Raw genomic sequence first — 22481 nt, 5'->3', positions numbered from 1 at the left:
GGTTTATTGCTGCGCTGAAATTGCCAAAACATCCTGTTCTGCCCTTGTGTGAAACATTTTTTGTTATTCATGACTTACGGTATACTACGACACCAACACAATGACTCTGCTACCTACCAACAAACTTGTGATGAAGCATCTAAATGAGAGGTTATTATGATCCAACATGGAAAATGAGTGTTCTTTCCACTTACCCTCTTTTTGGAGTGAACCGCAAATTATAAAAGAGAAAGCAAGATGACGTACAGGCTTTTTGTGATGGTTAAGTTCTAACACCACTAACGAATAATGCATTTCAAGCTAACTTAAATATGTTTAGCAAATGTGTAATTGTGATGACTATTCCTTCACAAACATGGCAAAATGTATGGATTGTGCTTTTTATATTTTCGATCCAGAGTTGTAACGAGAATTGTACGAGTAAAGGAACATGCTGCATTTTTCTCACCTTGCCGTAGGACCAGCCGATCTCAATCTTATTCATGCCCCACAGCTCATGAATGTTCTCAGCCAGTTTGTCTCGAACCTTCTCCAAGTGAGGCGGCATCACGATCTGAGGAAACAGGTTAAGTATGATTCTGGGTGTAAAAGCCAATATCTAAATATAAAACAATATATTTTACAATTGTTCAAATGTTAAGGATGTCATGTACAAATAAATTAAAATACAAAATATAAATGAAGCAATTTTAGTGTTTTTTCATCCTCATGAATTGTCTGTTTATATCTAATATAAAGCATTTAGAAAGAAAATATGTGATTGTTTCACATATTTCATGCAATTTACATCATACAAATTTATCAGCATGGAAATATCAATACAATAACAAAGCAGTTGTAATGGTCTGACAGTCACTACACATGATTTAGACACTTAAAATAACAGAAAATATACGATAAATAATGGTGTGTATATATATATATATATATATATATTTATATATTTATGAGAGAGGAACAATATATATTAATTCTTAGGTATTTAAAGTTAGGTATTTAAACCCTTTTTTGAATGAAAATTGCAGTTGTACAGATAAAGAAGGTGTCAAGTCATGGTTCCAGGTACCTGGCTGGTTTCCACAGGCGTGGGGATGAAGGAGGCCTGGGACATGAACTGGGTGGTGCCCAGCAGATCTCTGACTCCGTCCGCATCCCTCTTGTACTCTTTCACCGGCTCCACCTTCATCTTCTCTTTGGGCAGCAGAGCTTCGTAGCACGGAGCGTAACTCGACGGAGGCAGGAACTTAAAGTCGCCGTGTCGACCACCCAACAGAAAACGGACCCTGAGACGATAAAATATTGGTCATGAGTTCAAATCAATTTTACCCACAAAAAATGCTCCGGGGGGGGGGGGGGGGGGGGGGGGGATTCTCATTCATTGGGGGAAAAAACAGTGAGTGCAAATCTGAATAACATATTTAACTATAAGTGTTAATCAGACAGCTCCTAATGACATAAGGATACGAAAAACAACCTTGCAGCTAAACATTGCCTCTTTTCCTCCTCTAAATCCACTTCAATCAGTTCCAGCCTCTAATGGAAACAAGTTTAGCTCTGAGACTGCAAAAAAAAACCTCGTCTGAGGCCGTCACTGTGAAAACACTCTCCTGAGGCTGCTCAAAATAGCTGCTCGAGTAGTAGTGGTGACGCAGCCTGGACCGTTCTGACTGCAGCCCTCAATTATTGAGTAGTAAAGGTGTGAGTGGCTGTCGTCTGCTGGCATGTTTATTTCCAGAGATGTTCACCCTGTTCACTGGGTCAGTTCCGAGTACGAGCTCAGAGTGGTAATAAGATAGCACCGTCCCTATGTAAAACTGACTGTTAATGCTGAAGAGCCTACAGGCGAGCGGAATACAGTCATTGAATTCAATTATGTTTGGTTAGTAGTGCGTTAATATGAAGTACCATGTTTTATGACCTGTGAATCAAAGGAAGGAGAAGGCACATAGAGAAACCTTCTCTAAAGACTGTGATTATATTAATACTATTAATAAAGATATTAGCTTTATTTTAATGGGTTTCTAGCCTTTGTAAAGATTTTTAAAATGTAATGTGTGTGGTACTTGTGTATGAATTTACTTTTTTTTATCACTAATTACTTCATTTATAATGTGTTAATGCCTTTATACATTATAGTTTATCTATCTAATAATTCCAGAAATCGGTCTGTCTGGTACTGTGACATATCTTGAGAACAGTTCAACTTATCCGCTTCACACTCGGAATGTGCACTGTTACAGGCCCAAGGAAGAGAAGTAGAATTTGGTGCAACGTGCACGTTCACATCAACGGCCATGACAACTGATTCTCGGAAATCGAGGTCCTGCGTGCTGAGTTGAGCTTCTGCAAACAGGGGAGCAGCTCTTTGTGCAGGAGCAGCAGCAGCAGCAGGGTTCTGCGGACTGAGTCCTGCAGCAGGTCTTTACTTCACCTCGGCTCAATTACTGCAGGATCACTTTTACAGCTCCAGAGGGAAAACTGCAACCTGCATCACCACAGGCCAAGAAAACAGCCCATACTAAACAGAATGGGAACTGAACTACTGCTGTGCAATTGAGCCGTAAAATTGTCATTTTATAGTTTTGTTTCCTACCTCCACTATATTAGTTTGGACTGGTGCAGAATTAAGTTCAATATTATCATAATAGTAATACCTCCTAGTCATAACTTAAATCTTTGTCGAGAGCAGCATCAAAAGTGTGATGCGAACCTTGACAGAGTAAAGTTGGATGAGTTGCTGTAGTTATTGTTTGAATATAATTGAAATTATTTTAACCAAAAGTAATTTATGGCTAGAGATTGCATTATTCAACAACTCTGGTTAACATAAAGTATGAGTTTCTTGACATGTGACTAGTGACTGTATTAAAGGGGAGTATGGTTGTCTTTTATATGCAGTAGAGTTAGACACAGGAAGCACTGCAGTACAGCGGATTTGGGAAAAAACAAAGTAGGAGGAAATGGGGAAGAGCAGAAAAGAAGAGCAGATTGACGCAAGCACCATCCTTCACCTCTGGACTCTGGTGTCTGAGTAAAACTCTGTAGAATAAAGTTTTTATTCTGTAAGTCATATATCCTGCAGAAGAACAATGAGGCCATTAAATGTGACAGTTTGTAGGAGAGAAGAAGTGAAGGAGAGAAAAAGAAATGCACAGCTGTAATTCTTTTTTTTCCCAATAAAAAAGAAAACAAAGGCCAAACAGAGAAAAACGGTAAACTAACAGTATTTTCGTGGGAAAATAAATGAAACTTCTTTTCATCCTGCACATACTTTACAGTTAAAAATCACACTGGTTTCTCGTGTCAAGAGTCCAAGAGTTTCAAAGAGTGAAAGCTGTTCATGCAAAGTGCTGCTTTGCACTACAAGGTCAGAGTCAATTATGGAATCATGGGAAAACTGCTGGAGCCTGAAATTCCATTTTAAAGTCTTGTCAATCACACTATCTGCGGTCTCCATGGCAACGGAGAGGAATATGAGCCAGCCTGTTTTACCTGTGTCCGATCTCAAGGCCAAAGCGAGCAGGTGGATTATCAGGATTTCGATGCAGTGCTGCTGGGAATTTGTTATCTATTCTTTTCCTTTTGTGGATTTCCTGTTTGTCTCTTTCATCTCTCTGTGATAACAGTATGTGTGCGGCTCATTCAGCCTCAAATTTTGCTCATCTCAAGCTGTTTTCAGTCTTGAACTCTCGAGAATGCACAATAAAGTCCAGCAACAGCAGCAACACAGCAGGGGATTCTCCGGTCGGATGCGTTCACCACAACACAGATATCTCCAGTATCCTTTTTATATTTTTTGTTTTGCGTTTGTAAAAATGTTAAATAAAAATGTTTCCACTCGCTCGCTGTGAATCCTCTGGACAATCTCCTGCTATATTCTTTCTCACTCGGACATTATCCAGAGTTTTGACTAGTGGGCTGCCTGGAGAAAACTCTGCAGAATTTCTGCAGCAACTGAGTTGGACATTTGCGATCTCACATACAGACCCTCGGGATAATTCCAGGAGGTTATCCGGGGTTCAGAGCATGTCTGAGGGCAGCTTCAGTCAGCACATGGGAGAAACAAACAAATACTCACTTGACCCCTGCAGAGAAGCTGACGACGGGAAAGAAGAGGCCGTCTGTGTTGAAGTTCTCAAACATGCCCTGGACGGGCTGTCCATTGATTCTGAAAGAGATGCTGGGAGCTCCCAGGTCCAGGCAACAGCTCACCACATCCTCTGAGGTCAGGATGTGCTGGTTCAGGGATGCAACCGCCCGCGGGATACGACCTGTCCACGGTTGACATAAACACAAACGGTTATGTGAAATATGACCCAGTGAGTGATGCTGGCACAGATCACGCCTCTCTTTCTCACTCACACGCAGACATACACACAGGACACATATTTGTACAAACAGTCAAACACACTCTGGGCAAGGAAGTGGTCCCTGCAGGGTAGTGATTCTGTCTAGACACATCCTGGCTCTAGCCCAGACTTACCACTCTCATCTTTAATACATTAGCTTATTATGATTTCAGCCACACACACACACACACGTACACGCACACACACACGCACACGCACACGCACACGCACGCACACACACACACACACACACACACACACACACACACACACACACACACACACACACACACACACACACACACACACACACACACACACACACACACACACACACACACACACACACACACACGTACACGTACACGTACACACACGCTGAATTCTTCTCCTCACACTGACCTGACCAGAGGTGGAGTCCATCAAACCCAAATGAGTAGAGGTCATCTCCCACTCCGTTGCCCCCCCAGCCCTCCCCACCTCCGGGGTACGGAGCATATCCTTTAGTGTTGGCCCAGCCCACTCTCAGGTGGGAGGGCTCGCTGGTCACAAAGTGGTCCACCTGGTCGATCATCAGCTCATAGTACCACTTCTTATACTGTGCGGAGCCCTCACTCACCCCCAGGAAGATGTTTGGCCTCATACTGGCAATGAAGTGGAACAGAAAAATCATTAGATATCCCTCAGAGCAATAAAAAAGACACTCTGCGATATTCTGCGATTCATTTGTAATATGTGATCTTTTCTTTCTTAAACCTAATGAAAGAGCCTGCCCTGAGGATAAGATCATTCAATTTACTTCTAATGCATTTTGGTTCAGGATGTTCCTAAAAAAGTGTGGATGCCTTGAAACAAGGCAGAGCAAAGTAGATCGCTCCATTAGAGTCAAGAAAAACAATTTAATGAGATTTTCGATAAAGTCTGAGTTAAATTCATCTCACCAGCACAAAACTGCTTCTTCTCATTGTACAGAGATTACAGGTGGATGTATAATGGGATGTGAGATTTAAAGGCCCAGTGCAGCCTGAGTACATAACGCGCCTCATTGTACAAACCATCATGTCATGGTTGAGCGTTCTTTCATACCCACATCCAATTTGCAGAGCATGTTGTTCAATGTACAGGGAGCATGACTTTACGTCGTTCACTCAATTACACGGTCCAAAGGCTGGAAAGATGAATGTACACTCATGGCGCTGTGCAGTTGTTTGTAAATTTAAACTTAGCCTGTAGCTCTAATGTGAGAGATTTACACATGACTAACTCAAAAGATTTGTTTGACAAAAATAACGTTAGGCTAAATAAGCAATAACTTTAGCTTAGTTGGCGTATTCAGACCATTGCTGTTCATTCTGAACGTGATAAGCTTGTGTTTCAGAGTAAGTAGTATTCACAAGTATATAGAAACATATAAAATACATTTAATATAAAGCTTTATCTTTAGACATCTTGACCTCAGTCAATGAACAGTAACAACTCGTCTTGTACACCAATCACAGACTGGCCCTTTATGACTTGCTGTTTCTATAAATGACAGCCTACTTCTTATCTTTAACAATCGCTTCTTTTCCCCAAGTTTAATTTTAATATGGCAATGAATCAAAATATAACAGGAGTAAAAAAAAATTTCTAACCTCTGGACATCGTTGACCAGCTGGGTTTGCAGCAGCAGATCTCTCTTGGGTAGCAAGTGATCACAGATGAGGTTCTGATTGGTTCGCACAGCCACGCCGTTACACACACACAGCGAGCACAGCACGTCCAGAATCTAAAAAACAAAAGGTGGCGGCAACAGGTTAAAAAAATAATCAACAATATATCAAGGGGAAGAACTCAACACCTCCCTCGTAATAACACGATCAACACACTGACCTGATTGACCCCATTGAACCCTGGAAATGAATCAATGCCTTTTCAGAAATGATGAATGATCTTTGTCCCTCATCAATGTCCAGGTTGCTGCTGTAGGGACAGCCTCTTTACATGCAACCACTGCATAATTACTCTCCGATGCTTGTTGGGGGCTAAAATATGTCCAATAATATCCCTTTCATGTTGGGGCTAACAAAGCTATAGAAATAAATGGGCCGGGAAACTCAGCCAAGGGTGACAGGGCCAGGGCACCTTCTCTTTATCATGGGCCCTTTTCTCCTGCTTCCATGGCAAAATGATACGTTTAAGCTGATTTATGACTCGGGCTAGCTGACTGTCTGCCCCTGATCTCATTTCACTGTTAAGCGTATTGATTCATGATTGTGACGCACAGCAACAAGAACCCCGAGGAAGCTTCTGTCAAGGATGCGGGTTTGTGTGCGGGTGGAAGGTATAAGCACAATGAATTAGTAGATAAAGAGAAGAAGAAGTGACAAAGAGGCCCAAGGGGATCGGTTATGGAAACGGCCGTGCATTCGGTGAATGAGCCTAATGAGGAAAGAAGTGCAGATGACGAGACACAACATAAACAGGCTGAAATTCATTTTCAGGGGTTGTCGTGTAATGTCTTTGCTAGGCTGAACATTTCTGACATGAAATATACGTATTTGACTCTTGCTGTAGTTAGATGAGATGATTGACACCACACTCACCTTCAGGTAATACTGAAGTTATAATTTGCCAGCATTAGCTGAGCTTAGCATAAAACTGGAGACAAAGGGAAACAGCTTGGCTCTGTCAAAGTTAAGCACCTCGATAGCTGGCTAATTAACACTTTCTAAGTAAATTGTTAAATCCGCGGATAAAACAAACTTTGGATTATTAAGTGGAATATTTCTGGGCTAAATCAGTTCTTGATCAACAGCAGAGACAGAGACAGAAGTATGGATGTTCTACGTCTCTTCGCACAAAAGCACATTTCCCATAGATTGTATATAAAGATGGACGACACAACGGCCAAAGTGTCTTGATCTCCACCTGGTGGCTGGCTTAGCTTGTCGATTAAGGTAGCTCTTATCACACTGATGTAACGTTCAAGTGCGATTTTTCCCCCCGGTAATTTGGATTTGAATTGTTATTTGAGGCTATAAAAACAGAGTGAGTGTATTGAGTTGAGTGAGAGTATTGGCAGGACCTTCTACCATGGCTCTATTACCCAATCACTACAAAGGAGGCTGGCTCAGAATTTGCAAGGTGGCAACGTTTGTATCCAGGATATTTTGGCTTCATTTCAGGACAGCGAGAGGAAGTGGAGACCTGTCGTCCATCTTCTAGTCGATGCTATTTCCAGAGGTGTCGAAATATCTCCTGAATAAATCTGATATTTTTTTGAACTCATTCTAATTAGCTGTTTCTAGTCTTTCTACTGCATTTTCAACATGTGGATTCTTTCCACCAACGCCTTGATCTTATGCTGGCCGTTATTTACAACTTGGAATCATTGCACCTCAATCTCCTTGTGGCTGCAGCACTTGTTGCTCACCTTGTGGTTGCGCCCGTGCTTGTAGAGCAGCGATATGATGGACTTGATGTGTCCTCTCTGGATGATGTTGAGGGCCTCGGGGCTCTCAATTAGAATGCAGTGCAGGACTTCCAGGATGCCTGCACAGCCGCAAATTCATCAATTAATGAACACCCGCAGTGGGGAAAAGACACAACAGAGGACACATGTCAAAGAGGCATCTGTATAGATCAACAGGGAACACTGAGTGCTGCCGGAACCGTTCTTATTATACATTAAAATAGCAGAGGAGCCTATATTTTCTTAAAGAAACAGTGTCATCTTTTTACATCTTATGGGACTCAAGAGCATATTGAGAAGAGCTGGATCGTCATCAAAGCAGCAGCTCTCAGTGGAGGCTTGGTGTGTGATAGGATAGTGAGCTCACCTGAAGAAGACTCCAGTCTCTCCAGCTTGCTCACCAGCCAGTCCAAGTTGTACGAGAACTGGGTGCAGTTGTTCCTGTTGCCCCGGATTAACGCCGCTGCAGGAGAGACGGAAAGCATGCATGACCATGAAATTGCAAAGCAAAGATACACACCCCATGCCAAGAGAAGGGAGATGTTCTGCTTTTACACCTGAAGACCTTTAATATTAATTTGGAAGATGTCAAAGACAGAGAGAGAGAGAGGAAGACATAAGCAAAGACAAGACATCAACACAAACACACCTACATGTGTCCTAGCAAAAAAAGACAGGGTCACCGATCACAGACAGACACTGAAGAAAGGAGGGAGGTATCCCAAATCCACTTAGCGCTGTGCCGGAGCAGGTGTGTGGAGGAGGGAGAGACGTGGGCGGAACTCTAATGTGAGCCAGGAGGTGAAATCCGTGTAAATAAGAAGGAGAAGGACACACTTGGAGGGCGGAGCAGCTTGAGCATGACAGGCATTAAAAAGATAACCTTTGCATAAAGGCTACACAGATTATCTCCTCAAGAATGTGGCATATCTAAAAACATGACAGGAAGCAAATCCCAAACACTCACAAATTTTCTGCTCAAAAATGCATCTTTTCAAGTGAAGGACATGTTTTAGCCAAATGTTGTGTTCATCAGATGCAAGGCAACATGATTTTAAACAGGGAAGGAGAGGAAACGAAATATAAATGTACATCATTCCCTGTCAGGTTATTCTGGTGAGATACGTCTGTATCTGACACAGCATATGCCAGTGGTGCAAGAGGTTCAAGTGAGTTTGGAAAGGCGGAACTGATCACATCAGGCTGGAGGAACATAAAACGCACAGCATAAACAAAAGAGGAAACAGCACAGACAGTGATGAGAATTGCGAAAATGCCATCTGGCCAATTGGTGACACCTAACGCTTAGAGTGTGTGTGTGTGTGTGTGTGTGTGTGTGTGTGTGTGTGTGTGTGTGTGTGTGTGTGTGTGTGTGTGTGTGTGTGTGTGTGTGTGTGCGTGCGTGAGTGTGTGCGTGCGCGCGTGTGTGTGTGTGTGTAATGGTGTGTGTGACTATTAGGCTGTTGCCCTGGAAGCTTATTACATTAACTGGACAGCTCTTGTATGCAGCTGTTTTTTCCCCCCCAACAGTGTGTAAGTATTAGTGATGGGTTGTATATCTTGTGTGCACGTGTGTATTCGTGAAGCCTTTTGAATTCTGGCAACCTCAGAATTCAATCCTACAGGTCAGCACACTTCTTCATCACCACTGAACCGCCGGCTCTCAGCTGCTTGATCCTCAAACGACGACTCTCATCTCAGTGATTGATTACAGTCGGGACTTGGGGCTTTTTTGGTGTGTGAGTTTGCTTATGTATGTACATACTGCATGTACTGCAAGTGTATGTGTGTGTGTGTGTGTGTTGGGGTATAGACTGTGTCCTTACCCAGCAGCTCGTACAGCAGGTTCAGAATGTCTTTCCAGGCTCCTCCGGCCTCGCACCCGGCACACTCCCCGAAGTGGGCTGCACTGTTGTACACGTTCAGCCGGTCGATACAGTTGGACACCAGAGTCAGCATTCCCTTGGAAATACACAATCATCCGCCATGAGATTGTAATTTATTCATATAGAAACATGAGCAGAAAGTCACATGGAATATTTACATCTATGGTTCAATCTTTCTCTGCATTATTAAATTAGTTGACCATCCTAAACGCAGCCCCTCGGCTCCCTCCTGTCCCGTTCGTCGGACATGCCACAGTGATTTATGCCACAGAGAATTATTTATAGCCATCAGATATGCTAAATGGAGGGCGTGAAGAGACAAAATTAAAACTGCAGATGATTTATAATGTCAGAAAAAATCACGAGTCAGCTGTCTGCAGTGACAAATTGGCCTTCTAGATGTAATATATGGGGGGTGGGACAGGGATGTGCTATTTTGGTGCATTAACATAAAAAGACAGCTAGATGATGAAAGATGAACGGCTGCAATATGAATAATTATTAAAATGTTAAAACCCCCATATTTTATGATGATGTTTGTAAAAAGAAAGGACAAAATCCCCATTCATTAATCCACATTCATGTACGTTGGCCTCAGGAAACGGTGACACGGTGTTAAGAGTTAGGAAGAGTTTGGATAGTTGACATCGCAGGCCCCCCCTTCAGTTCGCCAGCTGACACTTTGTAATTGATGAAAGCAATTTAGGTCCTAGAGGCTTAGCAGAAAGCTTCAGTGCTCCCGTGCCAGCCTCGGGAAAAACTTATAGCACCGAAACTGCTGACGCCTTCAAATGCACTGCCTCCAAATAAGATGGCATTGAAACTCGCCACAAAGAACCAATTGATTTCACATAGTTTGCCTTTCGCAACTTTCGCCGCTCCTCTCGCCTCGCTCCTATTTTCGGTCGATTACTGAAATTACCTTAATCACAGCCCTTCACTCTGGTTTTTTAAAATATTTTTATCCCTGCAGGGCAGCTTGTGGTATCATTGAGTGATATTTTATGGATCATTGGTTTCCTGCGCCTTCTTTGATGGAGACACTCACTTCCTGTTTGAATAGGTTCTGTCGGTTCTTGAGCGAGCGCAGCTTGATCTGCCTCTCTTCGTGCTCCAGCTCGGCGTCGGGGAGCTGGAAGTAGGTGATGAGGTCGTTGAGAGTTTGGAGCACCTCCTCCACGGGCAGGGCCACCAGTGCCCTGTTCTTCACGCCCAGACAGTCCAGGTCTCTGGGGGGGGGGGGGGGGGACAGACACATCAATATTAAAACCTTGATTAAAAGTGACAGCGCCTCACACTGAGGTTTCTGATCTTATGTGTTTCTCAACATACTCCTTAAATATGTTACACTTGTGGTACACACTCTCTTATTGGGAGGCTGTGTAAACTTGAGGAGAGGCTGTGATGACTAACAATGTTTAGCCCACAGGTTCATCCAAGCTGAAATGCTGATTTCCGCTGGCCTGCTAAAAATAGCTCCTGTTGTACACGTGGGAGGGGTGCGGGGAGATGTATGTGTCACCGCCGCGGGGGAGGCTGACAGACTCTCACATGTTTCCGCCATGAGGGCCGGTGAGCCCGACCCACGGGACAAGCCGGGCGTTGGATAACAAATAAGAGGACGGAAAGCATCCACTTACATGCTCCACGGCTCCCATCGCCAGAGCCAAGACACCTCTGCAATGTTTTCAATCGGGAAACGCATGACTGGCCCACTGAGTGAGCTGTCTGGGACTCTGGCACCACCCCCCCCGACTCAGTCAGAACTCACCGAGCTCAACTCTCTGATGGGTGCGTTCACAATCTGGAGGGATGTTGCGTCATGATTTGTGTGGACTGCGTTTAGAGTCTGTGGGGCTTTGAGCTGCCTGGTTTTCAGACTTCAGCTACAATTTGATGATGAGGTGACTCCGGGGGATTTTTTGTTTTATCATCATTAGAGTGGCGCTTCTGCAGATTCCCCATTATAAAGTTGTCACAGTCAAACACGGACTGTAATTTAGTTTAATCGGGCGATTTGTGCACCAGCGATGAATCCATCGTACCTGATGAATCGGTTGAAGAGGAGGGTGGTGTTGCGGATGATGCGTGCGGCGCGGGACTCTTCGTGTTGACAGCGCTGCAGGGTCAACCCGTCATCCATGTGACCTTCAGAATGTAGACACGCCTTGAGAGGGGACGACAGAGAGGCACAGAGTGTGTTAGCAGAACATATTAGGGAAAAGTTCACCGTCAACAAACACTGAGCCATAATGTCTGGAGCACAGGTGCTGACCCTACAGGCTAACTGGCTGTGTTGACATTACGGACACGACGCCACCCACATCATCGCACCCACACCTCTTTGACTTCTGCCACGGTAGCCCAGGGACCAGTTTTATACTTAGTCGAGGTAAAGACACACTAATAGACAGTCATCTTAACTCAATCAACTCATTACCCCGGAAATAATCCGACGCCCGGAGGAATCTCATTTATTTGTTAATTTCATTTGTTTCCGTATACGCTTTGCATTCTAAGTAGAAGACAGAGCTGCGTGGGCATCTCCACTCACTCGTCTCTTGAGGGGACCCAGACGGGCCGATTTGACATCAGGTGCCTGATAGGAGAGCCAGAGTCCCGTGGCCACGTGCGTGATGAAGCAGAGCGAGTCCCCGTATTTAATCTCTGCCACCCCCATGCCCTCGATGTCCCGCTTTGGGCTCTGCTCCAGCTTCTCCTGCACAGGGGAGGAGGGAAAATGAAAACGTCAAAGCTGTCAGTGTGAAACGCATGAGCATGCTGGTACAAGACAATCAGGTGCACGTAGAGAGATACTGCATGCAGGTTTGTTCTGAATCAAACCACAGACCAAATGTTAAGGACTGTCCAACACATTAGGACTGTACGTGTTCGTCTATTAGAAGAAATGCAACCTGTAATCCACATGAGTCCAATGATAAATGACTTCACTTACATGCTACAATACATATGCTTTAAATTCACATTGGAGGGGTCACTAATTGGCTCACAATCTCTGGCCATATCTAAAAACTCCATTACACAGAGTACAGCTCAACGGTCACTTCAACTCCGCAAGATCAGCTAAATTAACCTCTATGGCGTCGCTGTCGGTGGTCCAATAATTCTTGGAAATTTCATTGTCCTTGGAAAAAAATAGAAGGTGGACATTTTCCAGTCTGACAAGAGTGGGCGGCCTATTTGTGCAGGGTGAGAGGAGATCCTTTGAAACGCCTTCTCAGTGGCATTTAATGAGGAAGCATGTGTGGTTGAAGCATGTGTGAGGTCACCTTGAGGAACAGCGAGGAGTCAAGGGCATACAGTACTCTGTGTGTTTGAGCATCTGTATCTGTGTGTGTGTGCTCTTGCCTTTGAGGCTCTGAAGCAGAAGGCTGTGGCGACGGTGTCAGACTTGTCCCGGTCCTGCAGCACCAGCCCCCTGTCGTCAGTCAGCGCCAGGTAGTGGCCGGTGGTCAGGTGCCGCAGCCGGAAAGGCTGGCCCCAGCGGATGTGGCTCCCGCTCCAGCTGTTCAAGGTCACGGACATGTTAATATGAAGCACACATGCAAACATACCAATGCTAGTGCTGATTAGTTGATCCAAACATTCATACAAGCAGTTATTTATCTGTCGTGCCATGTGGTAGAATAATTGGTAAACTGGAATGGCATTCAAGGGCACTCAGAGCTCATGCCGCCGCCAAGACCCAACAGCCCCCTTAAATTGAATCAAGCTGCACTAAATTTGACACACTCATAGTTACAAGTTCTCTAAATGTGCCAGATTTTTTTTTTCATCAAGATCTATCAAATTATTTCCTTGGAAAATGTTGAAAATGTTGAAAAACTGAAAAAAAATCTCCTGGATCTGCCCCCTGATTTGGATTTGCGCCAAAATTAGTAAGGTTGTTCCCTATTGCATACCGCCACGTTACACCACATTTCGTGAAAAACCATTTCGTTTTTTGTGTAATCATGTTCACAAACCATCAAACACATGGACGGGGTGAAAACATAACCTCCTTGGTGGAGGTAATAACAGAATTTCTAATGAGATCTTTTCTCTTTTACAACAACAATGTCAAAAAACATGCAACAGGGTACATATATCAAATTAATGAAATGGAAAAAGCAAAGGCTGCATCCGTGTGAGCCTTTAAAAATGCCAAGATGAAAAAACATGGAAATAGATGGAGAGAGAAAGAGAGTAGGGAGACGGAGAGGGCACAGTGCAGCATTAAATCAAAGGTGGGGTAGAGGGAGAAAGGACAAATGGCTGTAGAGAGAAAAAAAATTTAAAGTGAAGACGGCAGACAGAGAGAAAAAGGTGAGATGAAAAAAAAAAAGTATGACGGAAAATGAAAAATGAAAATGGGGGGAAGGGAACAGATAACAGAGGACGTGAAACACGGCCCACCTGATTCTGAGTGGCTCCATCCTCCACAAGGACCTGGCCTTGGCACCAGCTTTACCCGTCTCATAGTTGACTATCCTGGGGATGCGAGAGGAGCATAAGTGGGTGGTCTGTCTGTCTGCGGAGGCTTTAACTGTCTAGCCACCGCTGATACAGTCAAGGTCATTCATCCTGGCTTAGAAGAACACCACTTGTTTACTCTCATTCGTCACGGTGATATTCACTGGGAGGGTGTTCAAATCAGTCACACACACACGCGCGCACACACACACACACACACACACACACACACACACACACACACACACACACACACACACACACACACACACACACACACACACACACACACACACACACACACACACACACACAGGCTGTATTGTATGTACTCTCCGGACTATAGCACAGCATCCTTCAAACAGAGACATGTGTGCCCTGATAACTCAAAGCTACACTCTTTATCAGTGATATGGGTGACTGGGTCCAAAGATAAAAGGAGTCGCTCATCACCCCCCCCTCATGACAGCCTGGAGTGTGTTTGATCTGCCCAATAAAAATGTAAGACACCAAGCCCCTTCTGCTGAATTTCAAGGACAGCGGGAGGAGAAAAGTCAAAGCTGGAAATTATTATCTAGTCCCGCCCACCGTACTTGCCAGGCTCCGTTCTAAAAATAGACAGTGTGTGTCTGTGTGTGGCTGAGTGTGTGTGAGCTATAGAGATAAAAATAACACAGGAGCCATTTTGGCTCCCTGGAGAGCCAAGTGTTGCTCTGGTCACAGGCGTTTTTATGACGTGAGGTGGATGCTGTTGTTCCGCAGGTAGCTCACAGGTCAGTTAGATTCTCGTGTGCAACGTGAAGAACTGTAATGCAAACATGTTTGTTGGACGCTTCCTGGGTTTCGTACCTTTGCCGCTCTTCACTCTGGTCTGATCCTGGGATGGTCACGACCTCGTCGTGTCCATGGAACAGCCGCATCACATGACCACCCAGCAGGTAGCCTATCAGAGGAGGAAGGACAGAGGATTTAGATACAGTGACTCGAGACATGTGATTTCTTTATTTTTTTCTTCTACTGTCAAATACTTGTCGTCCTAGCTAGAATAGTACAACTAGATCACAACAGTGGGCTATAAAGTTACAGACATTTGTATTTAAGGTGGTTTTATGAAATCAATTTCCCATCCTTCCACCAACAAGCATGTGGTGTTTCAGGTTTAATGGGATGATTTTAATTATAAGAATAAAGGAGATGTGTATTGAATCTTTGGGGCTTTTAATTGACTAACTAGAAGAAAGTTGAAACCTTGTTAAAATGTATTTGCTCATTCCCATGCATTTGACAGACTTTCCGTTATGATTTCTGAAATCTGCAAACTTTGAAAACCAGTGGGGAAATGTGTGAAGACATTCCGGAGGCTGTTTTAGTTTGTTTGAAGTCTCTACCTTCCTCTATGTTGCTGCCAGAGCAGATGGGATGGACGTTCCACAGGGTTTGCATGAAGGAGGCATCCACCTGGATGTTGCCATTGGAGATGGATAAGTGCTGCGGGACACAGGGAAAGATTGAATACACCTTTTACTTACTTGTGCACATCCACACAAGTAACAGCGCATGAACTTTAGTGTCAAAGAGGGAGTAATAAAATGGATTTATGACGAATCTGCATTGTTTTACTATTAAGTGTTAAAGTTGTTGACAAAATAAAAGGATTCATCCCCATGAACCTGTCACAATAAAATGATATGAAAAAGTGTGTTATAAAGTTCTTGTTGTGTATGTAAAAGGTTTGCAAAGTTAAAAAGCCCAAAGTCCACGGTAGTCCTGACAATTCTTATGCAACATTGGGATTTCACATAATATCACAATACCCCCAATTTGCGTAATCCACACCTCGATGCTAGTTGGACACACCCCCTAACTGAGCCAGGTAAAGAGAGAGCAGAGGCCAACATTTCCTAAACGTGCAGGAGCAGCTGACCAATCACAACATAGTGGCCCAGCTGGCCAATCGGAGCAGACTAGGATCTGTCCCGATGGTGACCTTAAAGAGACAGGCGCTAAAAGCAAGTGTCTCAGACAGAAGCTGAAAAGCAGCAATGAACAGTCTGAGAAAAATTATGTGTTTTCTTAACTTAACAGCATATAAAGCTTTTCAAGTACTGAGTCAAATTAAAATTATTAACCTAAATATGAGCATAATATATCTCATTTTTTCAGATAACATTGATTCAGGTTAACTCTGAAACTCTCTGTGATCGCTGATTCAGAGGAAAACGCCACTTGATCATTGAGTGATGGGGAACCATGAAGCTGAAAACATATGTCAGTGAATGAAAGGTGATCGTGGTCACCTGGTCTTACCCTTCACACCGGGGGGGTGAACACTAAATGGCTGCTGTCCCAGTGTTAACACAGCCAGTGCTGAGAGGGCAGAGTGTTATAATAGGAGTAAAGGCCGAGGTCAGGTCGGTGTAATAGGTATATCAGTATTTTTCCATCACACACATTCATACAGCACTACTATATATTATGCTTTTTTTTATCAAACACTGTCGGCAGTCATCAGGGGCAATTTGAGGTTCAGTATCCGTCCTGAGAGATCCGATCATAGGGGTGCAGTGCTGAGTATGACTGTTCAACCCTGTTAATAAAATGGGTCTTGAATGTGTCCCCTGTGACCACTTGTGATCAGATCTCACTTCCCCACTCAACTATAATAATTGGGTTACTTGTGCTTGTGAAGACTAAATTATGTATTTATCCAGTCTGGGTTAACAGATGTGTCCGATGCCAATGTGTGTGTGTCTGTGCAACAGGAGGGGATGAATGAATGTGCTCAGCTGAGGTAAAAGACTTTACCAGGTATCAGTAATTATGAGGTGATCGATGTTACTGAAAAGCGTAAAAGAACCTTTGAACTGTGGTTCGGGTGATCGGATCTCAAGACAGATTGAGGACATAGGTGCGTTTGAACCTGTACTTGAGATTGAATCATTCAGGACAGATGTTAATATCATGTCTGTATGGGGTTTAAATTGCCCTTAGGTGAATGTAAACCTGGTTTGTCTCTGTTTGTAAGCCCTGTGATGGACAGGTAGCAACCTGTAGAGGGTTTAAACCACATCTGGCCTGACGTCAGCCGATAGAGAGGCAGGACCCTCATAGGAAAAGAAGTATAGATTATTGAGCGGATGGATGGATGGATTATTGTGAGCAGTATTGTCGTCGCCCAGAAGGAAAAGGTTGTTGCCTCTGACAGAAAGACTCCTGGGGTCAGGGGGAGCGTGAAGTGTGTGGTAACAGGATCGGGATAATCTGAAATTCTGTCACATCAGGGGAAGCAGACCTGATGCTCCTACTAAGACCTCTACATTATGCAAACACACAAGCTGTGGTGTCCAGTATTTAAATGGCTGAACTTACAAGGTATCGCTCTGAGGACACGCTGACGAGAATGAGATCATCGCCGATGCGCACTTTCTCTCCTTCCGATCTCTGTTTGGAGGCAGGGTGGATTGTCCACCAACAGGCCTCACCTGATGGCACACAAAAACACATACATGTATATATAATGTCTCCATATTTAATTTAAACAAACACCACCATGTCATTGCCTAATTATCTTCGTAATCCATCATAAGGTAATGAGGGGGATTTGAGAACTAGCGCCATTGCAACAAAGCTTTAAAGTCGCATTGACATGACTGCACATTTACCGTGAGGCATAAAATAAATAATAATCGGAATGAGAAGTAATTTCCAGGAATCATGATACTGAACGGGACTATCAAGTGAGCTTCAGAGATGTAATCAGCACTGACAAAAAAAGCACACTGTATGTCGACAGAGCTCCACTGGGAAAATTAACCGAGAGGCTGAATAGACAGAGTGAAATTCTATCGTGAACAAATACGATGCAGGAAGGGAGGGAGGAGAGAGAGAGAGAGAGAGAGAGAGAGAGAGAGAGAGAGAGAGAGAGAGAGAGAGAGAGAGAGAGAGAAACAGACAGACTGAAAGAACCAGACAAAGGAACAGAGGGGGAGGCAGCGAGGAGGAAAGAGAGGAGAAAAAAGGAGGAGGATAAAAGCAATATGTGCCAGAGCTTTTCTTTTACCTGTTGAATCTTCCTGCAGGCCGACATCAAATGACAGCTTATCCGTCTGTGACCTTGATGTCTTCAAACAGGCCAGGTACTGTGGTCAACACACACATCAAACCACATGAGACAGAGCTGTCACACACACACACACACACACCAACACACACACACATACGCTCCAACCAGGTGACCTTGATCACACGCTGCTTTTAATGTGGCTGTCATATAGTGATGTTTTTGTCCAGCTACTGTGATATTGTGCTGTGATTTTCTATTTCATGACACTGATGGGTTTCAGCTCTTACCATGGAGCTGAAGGAATGGCGCAGGAGGATGGCATGTCCGTACAGAAGAGTCTTGTGTCCGCCACTCTGCGCTGCCTAGAGAGATTCGACAAACGTACACAAAAAAAGAGGCAAACACTAGGTCACATGTCAGATCAGGCTCCGAGTAGCAGAGCCCCAGTGGTCTCCCTCCAAGTGCTTCAATCCACACCCGACCTCTGGCACCGGACGTTGACCTCAGCGAGGGTTGTTGTCGCCTTGCCGACAACGGTGACCTCGAGCTGGGGGGTTGGAGGGGTGTGGTGGGGGGGTGCGCATGTCTCCTGGGAAAGGGTTTGAGACTCCATCTCGTCAAATGAAGACATGCAATCTGACCTGCGGTAGGAGATGGTGTTTCTGAGCACCTGTATCCCTGAGCGAATCAGGATACGGGGTCATCTTTCCTGCACTCCCACTACAGGAATGTGGGAAAGATGCACAGCTACTGTCAGTCTCCGATGCAATGTCAACATTAGCAGGGAATGACTCCGCCGCTTATGGGGGTTTAGGGTTAAGATGCAGGAGGGGGGGATTAAATGATACCTCTACCGGTTAGAGATGCGAGGGGTATAAAGAGGAGCTTTTGTTGTTTTTCCTTCGGAAAGCATCTCCCGTGTTACTCACCTTCCTTATGAGCCTCTAGGAAGCATTAAGGTAAGAAAGAGTGTCGTTATTCAGAAAGAACTATTGTTGTTCTCATAAAACCGCTCTGCCTCTGCCACATCATTAAACTGTAAATCATAACACTCCGAGGAGGATACATGGAAAACAAATTGACTGCCACTTTTTGGCATTTTACAAAGCAAGGCTGCTGGCACGAGATCCAGAAATCCTCCCTGAAGCAATGCCAAAAAGCCAAGTTTAACCATAAACACGTCACGGTAAACTGAAACTACAAGCACTGCAGTATGCTAATGACACGCACGTGACAAAGCAATGTCCATTTTGTAGAGATTTGTACAAAATTATAGTCATGTACCCTTCCAAGAGACACATGAATCATGGCAGAGACTCCACCATATACACAGCCTCTCTTTCCCTCCCTCTCTCTCTCTCTCCCTCCCTTCTCGATTGGCTGCCGGGACAATAGCCGGCCTGTGATTTGATGCAGTTGTGTCGTGCAGACTGCAGCACCGGCTTCCAGGCTCCTTCTGTGCTGCTGGCGACTGCTGTATGCTGGCTGAGGTACTGAGCTTAATGCGGCGAGGCACATCCAGCTGCAGTCACCACCACAACCAATAAACCCCGGTCCCCGGCTCGCTCCCTTATCCTGTGGCTGAGCCGTGCCTCACACAGATGGAGAGCACAGCGAGGGTAAATTTGTGGCTCACATCAGTGGGGAAAAGATTCCTCTACATGTGGAGAAACTAAACTCGATACACCTTTAGCTATACTGTAAACAGCTTTAGCCCTGATTCATCGAACCATGAAGGAGAAGGACGATTGGAACAAAGAAGTGAAAGGGAAGAAACGGGCTGTAGGCTCGTGACCACAAGTGACAACGGTTTAAAGACGTGACATTTAGCAGGACGCAGCCACCTGCTGTGCGAGCCCTGCATTGGGTTAGGTGTGTGTGCGTGTGTGTGTGTGTGTGTGTGTGTGTGGCTGCAGTGTTGTGGCTTCTCTCAATGAAATTCTAAGAAGAGCCACAGGCCGACACCGAGCTAAAAGAAAAAGAGGAGACAGTGACGGCAGAGGAGCACAGCAGAGGAGCTCCGTCTCTCGGACCGACTGATTTCATCATTCGCCCTTTTGACCAATCAGCCCCGAATCAAACGGGTCAGTGCATTTTGTAGGAGGCGACGACATGTTTAAGCTCGGGGATACTGAGGTAAGTGGGGTTTGGCATTTGCAGAGTCTGTTAGCGTGCTGTCCTCAAAGGTCCTCTCTGCGTACCTGTGCCTTCCGGCTGAAACAGCAAAGATTTCCTCCGGCCACCGTCTATTGATAAGCCCGTCTGTTCAATGACGTATTGATTTCGGTGACTCGGCCGAGACATTTTCAACCTCCATTTCCCCTTTAATGGTGCTTCCTCCAGTGACATTTCCGCGCAGGCGAAGAATGATGAATAGACACACGATATCGAAAAACAAATAAACGTGAGCGGTGAGAATGCACTGGAGTAACACAGTTAAAATGGCCAATCCAAGCCAGTGAATAGTGTCTGAGGTCTTTGGGCAGAAAAGGGAAAAGAAACAATCAGAACCAATGTGTTTTTTATGTTATAAGCAGAAGAATATCTCGCCATTTAATTTTGGAATGACTTTAAGTCTGATGTTATGACCTTAAAAAGGTGCTGATGCAGGAGGGATGCGGCTAGACGGTTAAATATGTCCATTTGAGCTTGAATTTAGGATTTAATGCTTTGAGCACCCTTGTTCTCTGCTGCGGCTCATAATTCCCTGCTGTCTAGCTCTTACATCCCCGGCAACGGCGGTGGAACCAATGGACTTTACTTCTTGTCATTCTTCTGCAGAGATAGTTCGGCTCCAGCTCTGACACATCCACTTACCTCAGACGTCGAGTTAGTGAATGTGAGCCCTAACAACTGTAGATTTATGGAAATTGTGGATTTAAAAGGTGAAGTGGCAAAAGTCATTCTTTCTAACGAAATTACTCGTGATCAATTTCTGTCTTATTGCAGAATCCTTGGTCTCGGGTGTTTGCATCATCTCAATGCATCCCATAGAATACAGCCAAATATCAGAAGAAGAAGATGCTGTGACAAATGAGAGCTTATCTTATGAGCGGGGTGAAACAAATGATACTGCAACGAACATCCATCTGAATTCCCAGAGGACGAGACTAATGTTAATCTGACGCTAATCCAGGATCGGTGCCGCTTCACTTCTCCAGCAGTGGAAGGTGAGATTTGTGAGCGCTGATATCTGTGGGAAACCTTATTGGAAAGTCTTAACAAACTCTATTTGTCTCTGTCGGCTCGGCAGGAGCTCAACCACAATCTACTCACCCCAGAGTTCAGAGTAAATCTATACCACCATTCGTTATTTCAAAACACTGGCGTTTGCATAACTCAGGATTTCGAACAATTTCAGATGTAAAGACAAATGCTGAGAGATGACGTGTTGTAGTAGACGAGACAAAGAAGGCCACTGAGCATGAGAACAGACGAACGAGTCGAGGAGAGGTATTATGACTAATCTACTGCGTCATGCGTCGGGAGTGAGGGGGAAATGGTCTGAGTGATGAACATACCCATCGATCCGGGCCGCGTGTCTATCATGCGGAAGATGGAGATTATACACAGAAAATAGAAGATAAAGACGGGAGAATTACACATCTGTCACAGCAATGAGAGAGAGAGAGAGAGAGAGAGAGAAGGAAACACACTTGCAAGAAAACAACTAAAACAACATCAGGAGCAGAAAATACAGTGATGAATGAGTGTGGATTTCAAATTCAGACACGTAGTATTCATAACATGTGCACATTCTCTCCACCGTACACGCCTATTTACTTTTATTGTATCAAAGAAGGCTCTTTCAGCTTTTCTCTTTGCTCGTGAACTTTTCAGCTGAAATTATGCCGTTTTTCCTTCGAAGCTTGTTAATGATCAAAAGGGCAAAAAGTTGAGAAACAACTGCTTTCCCCATTAATCTCTTAACAACGACTGACCAAGTAAAACATATTCAATTGAGCTGATTCACACGTGAACATTCAGTACAAACACTCATGGATGGGTGTATGAAGAGTGTGGATTGTGTTTATTATCCGTGTGCACCATCACTCACCCCTTCACTGTTCTGTCCGCTCTTCGCCAGCATCTCCTGCAGGGCCCGCACCGACAGAGACTGCTCCAGCACAAAGGTGCAGATGCACAAGTCCGGAGGAACATACTGCAACACACAGAAGAGCGGGCCTCCAATTAAAAATCCACACAGCAGAAAGTTCCCACAAAAAGATTTTCTAAGGCTATACTTTATTTAATTA

The 22481-nt window shown here is 44.4% G+C and overlaps 1 protein-coding gene across 1 annotated transcript in view; it reads right to left on the bottom strand.

Annotated features, from left to right (window-relative positions):
• The window catches only part of LOC133015727 (ryanodine receptor 3-like), a 114995-nt gene that overhangs the window by 65306 nt on the left and 27208 nt on the right, over window positions 1-22481 (bottom strand). Inside the window, exons 3-24 of the mRNA XM_061082993.1 lie at window positions 22283-22387; window positions 21747-21767; window positions 19155-19169; window positions 18513-18587; window positions 18223-18301; window positions 17532-17644; window positions 15551-15650; window positions 15012-15105; window positions 14106-14180; window positions 13059-13215; window positions 12244-12408; window positions 11735-11856; window positions 10738-10918; window positions 9630-9765; window positions 8171-8266; window positions 7765-7883; window positions 5984-6117; window positions 4752-4993; window positions 4079-4271; window positions 1067-1283; window positions 449-553; window positions 195-197 (exon numbers count right to left, since the gene is read on the bottom strand). Of these exons, the coding sequence (XP_060938976.1) occupies window positions 195-197; window positions 449-553; window positions 1067-1283; window positions 4079-4271; window positions 4752-4993; window positions 5984-6117; window positions 7765-7883; window positions 8171-8266; window positions 9630-9765; window positions 10738-10918; window positions 11735-11856; window positions 12244-12408; window positions 13059-13215; window positions 14106-14180; window positions 15012-15105; window positions 15551-15650; window positions 17532-17644; window positions 18223-18301; window positions 18513-18587; window positions 19155-19169; window positions 21747-21767; window positions 22283-22387 (2547 nt within the window). The remainder of the gene's footprint in view (window positions 1-194; window positions 198-448; window positions 554-1066; window positions 1284-4078; window positions 4272-4751; window positions 4994-5983; window positions 6118-7764; window positions 7884-8170; window positions 8267-9629; window positions 9766-10737; window positions 10919-11734; window positions 11857-12243; window positions 12409-13058; window positions 13216-14105; window positions 14181-15011; window positions 15106-15550; window positions 15651-17531; window positions 17645-18222; window positions 18302-18512; window positions 18588-19154; window positions 19170-21746; window positions 21768-22282; window positions 22388-22481) is intronic.

This window comes from Limanda limanda, chromosome 12 (genome assembly GCF_963576545.1).
Source record: "Limanda limanda chromosome 12, fLimLim1.1, whole genome shotgun sequence".
NCBI classification, from domain to species: domain Eukaryota; kingdom Metazoa; phylum Chordata; class Actinopteri; order Pleuronectiformes; family Pleuronectidae; genus Limanda; species Limanda limanda.
Note: the sequence above shows the minus strand (reverse complement) of the source record. Positions and strands in the feature narration are given on the sequence as shown.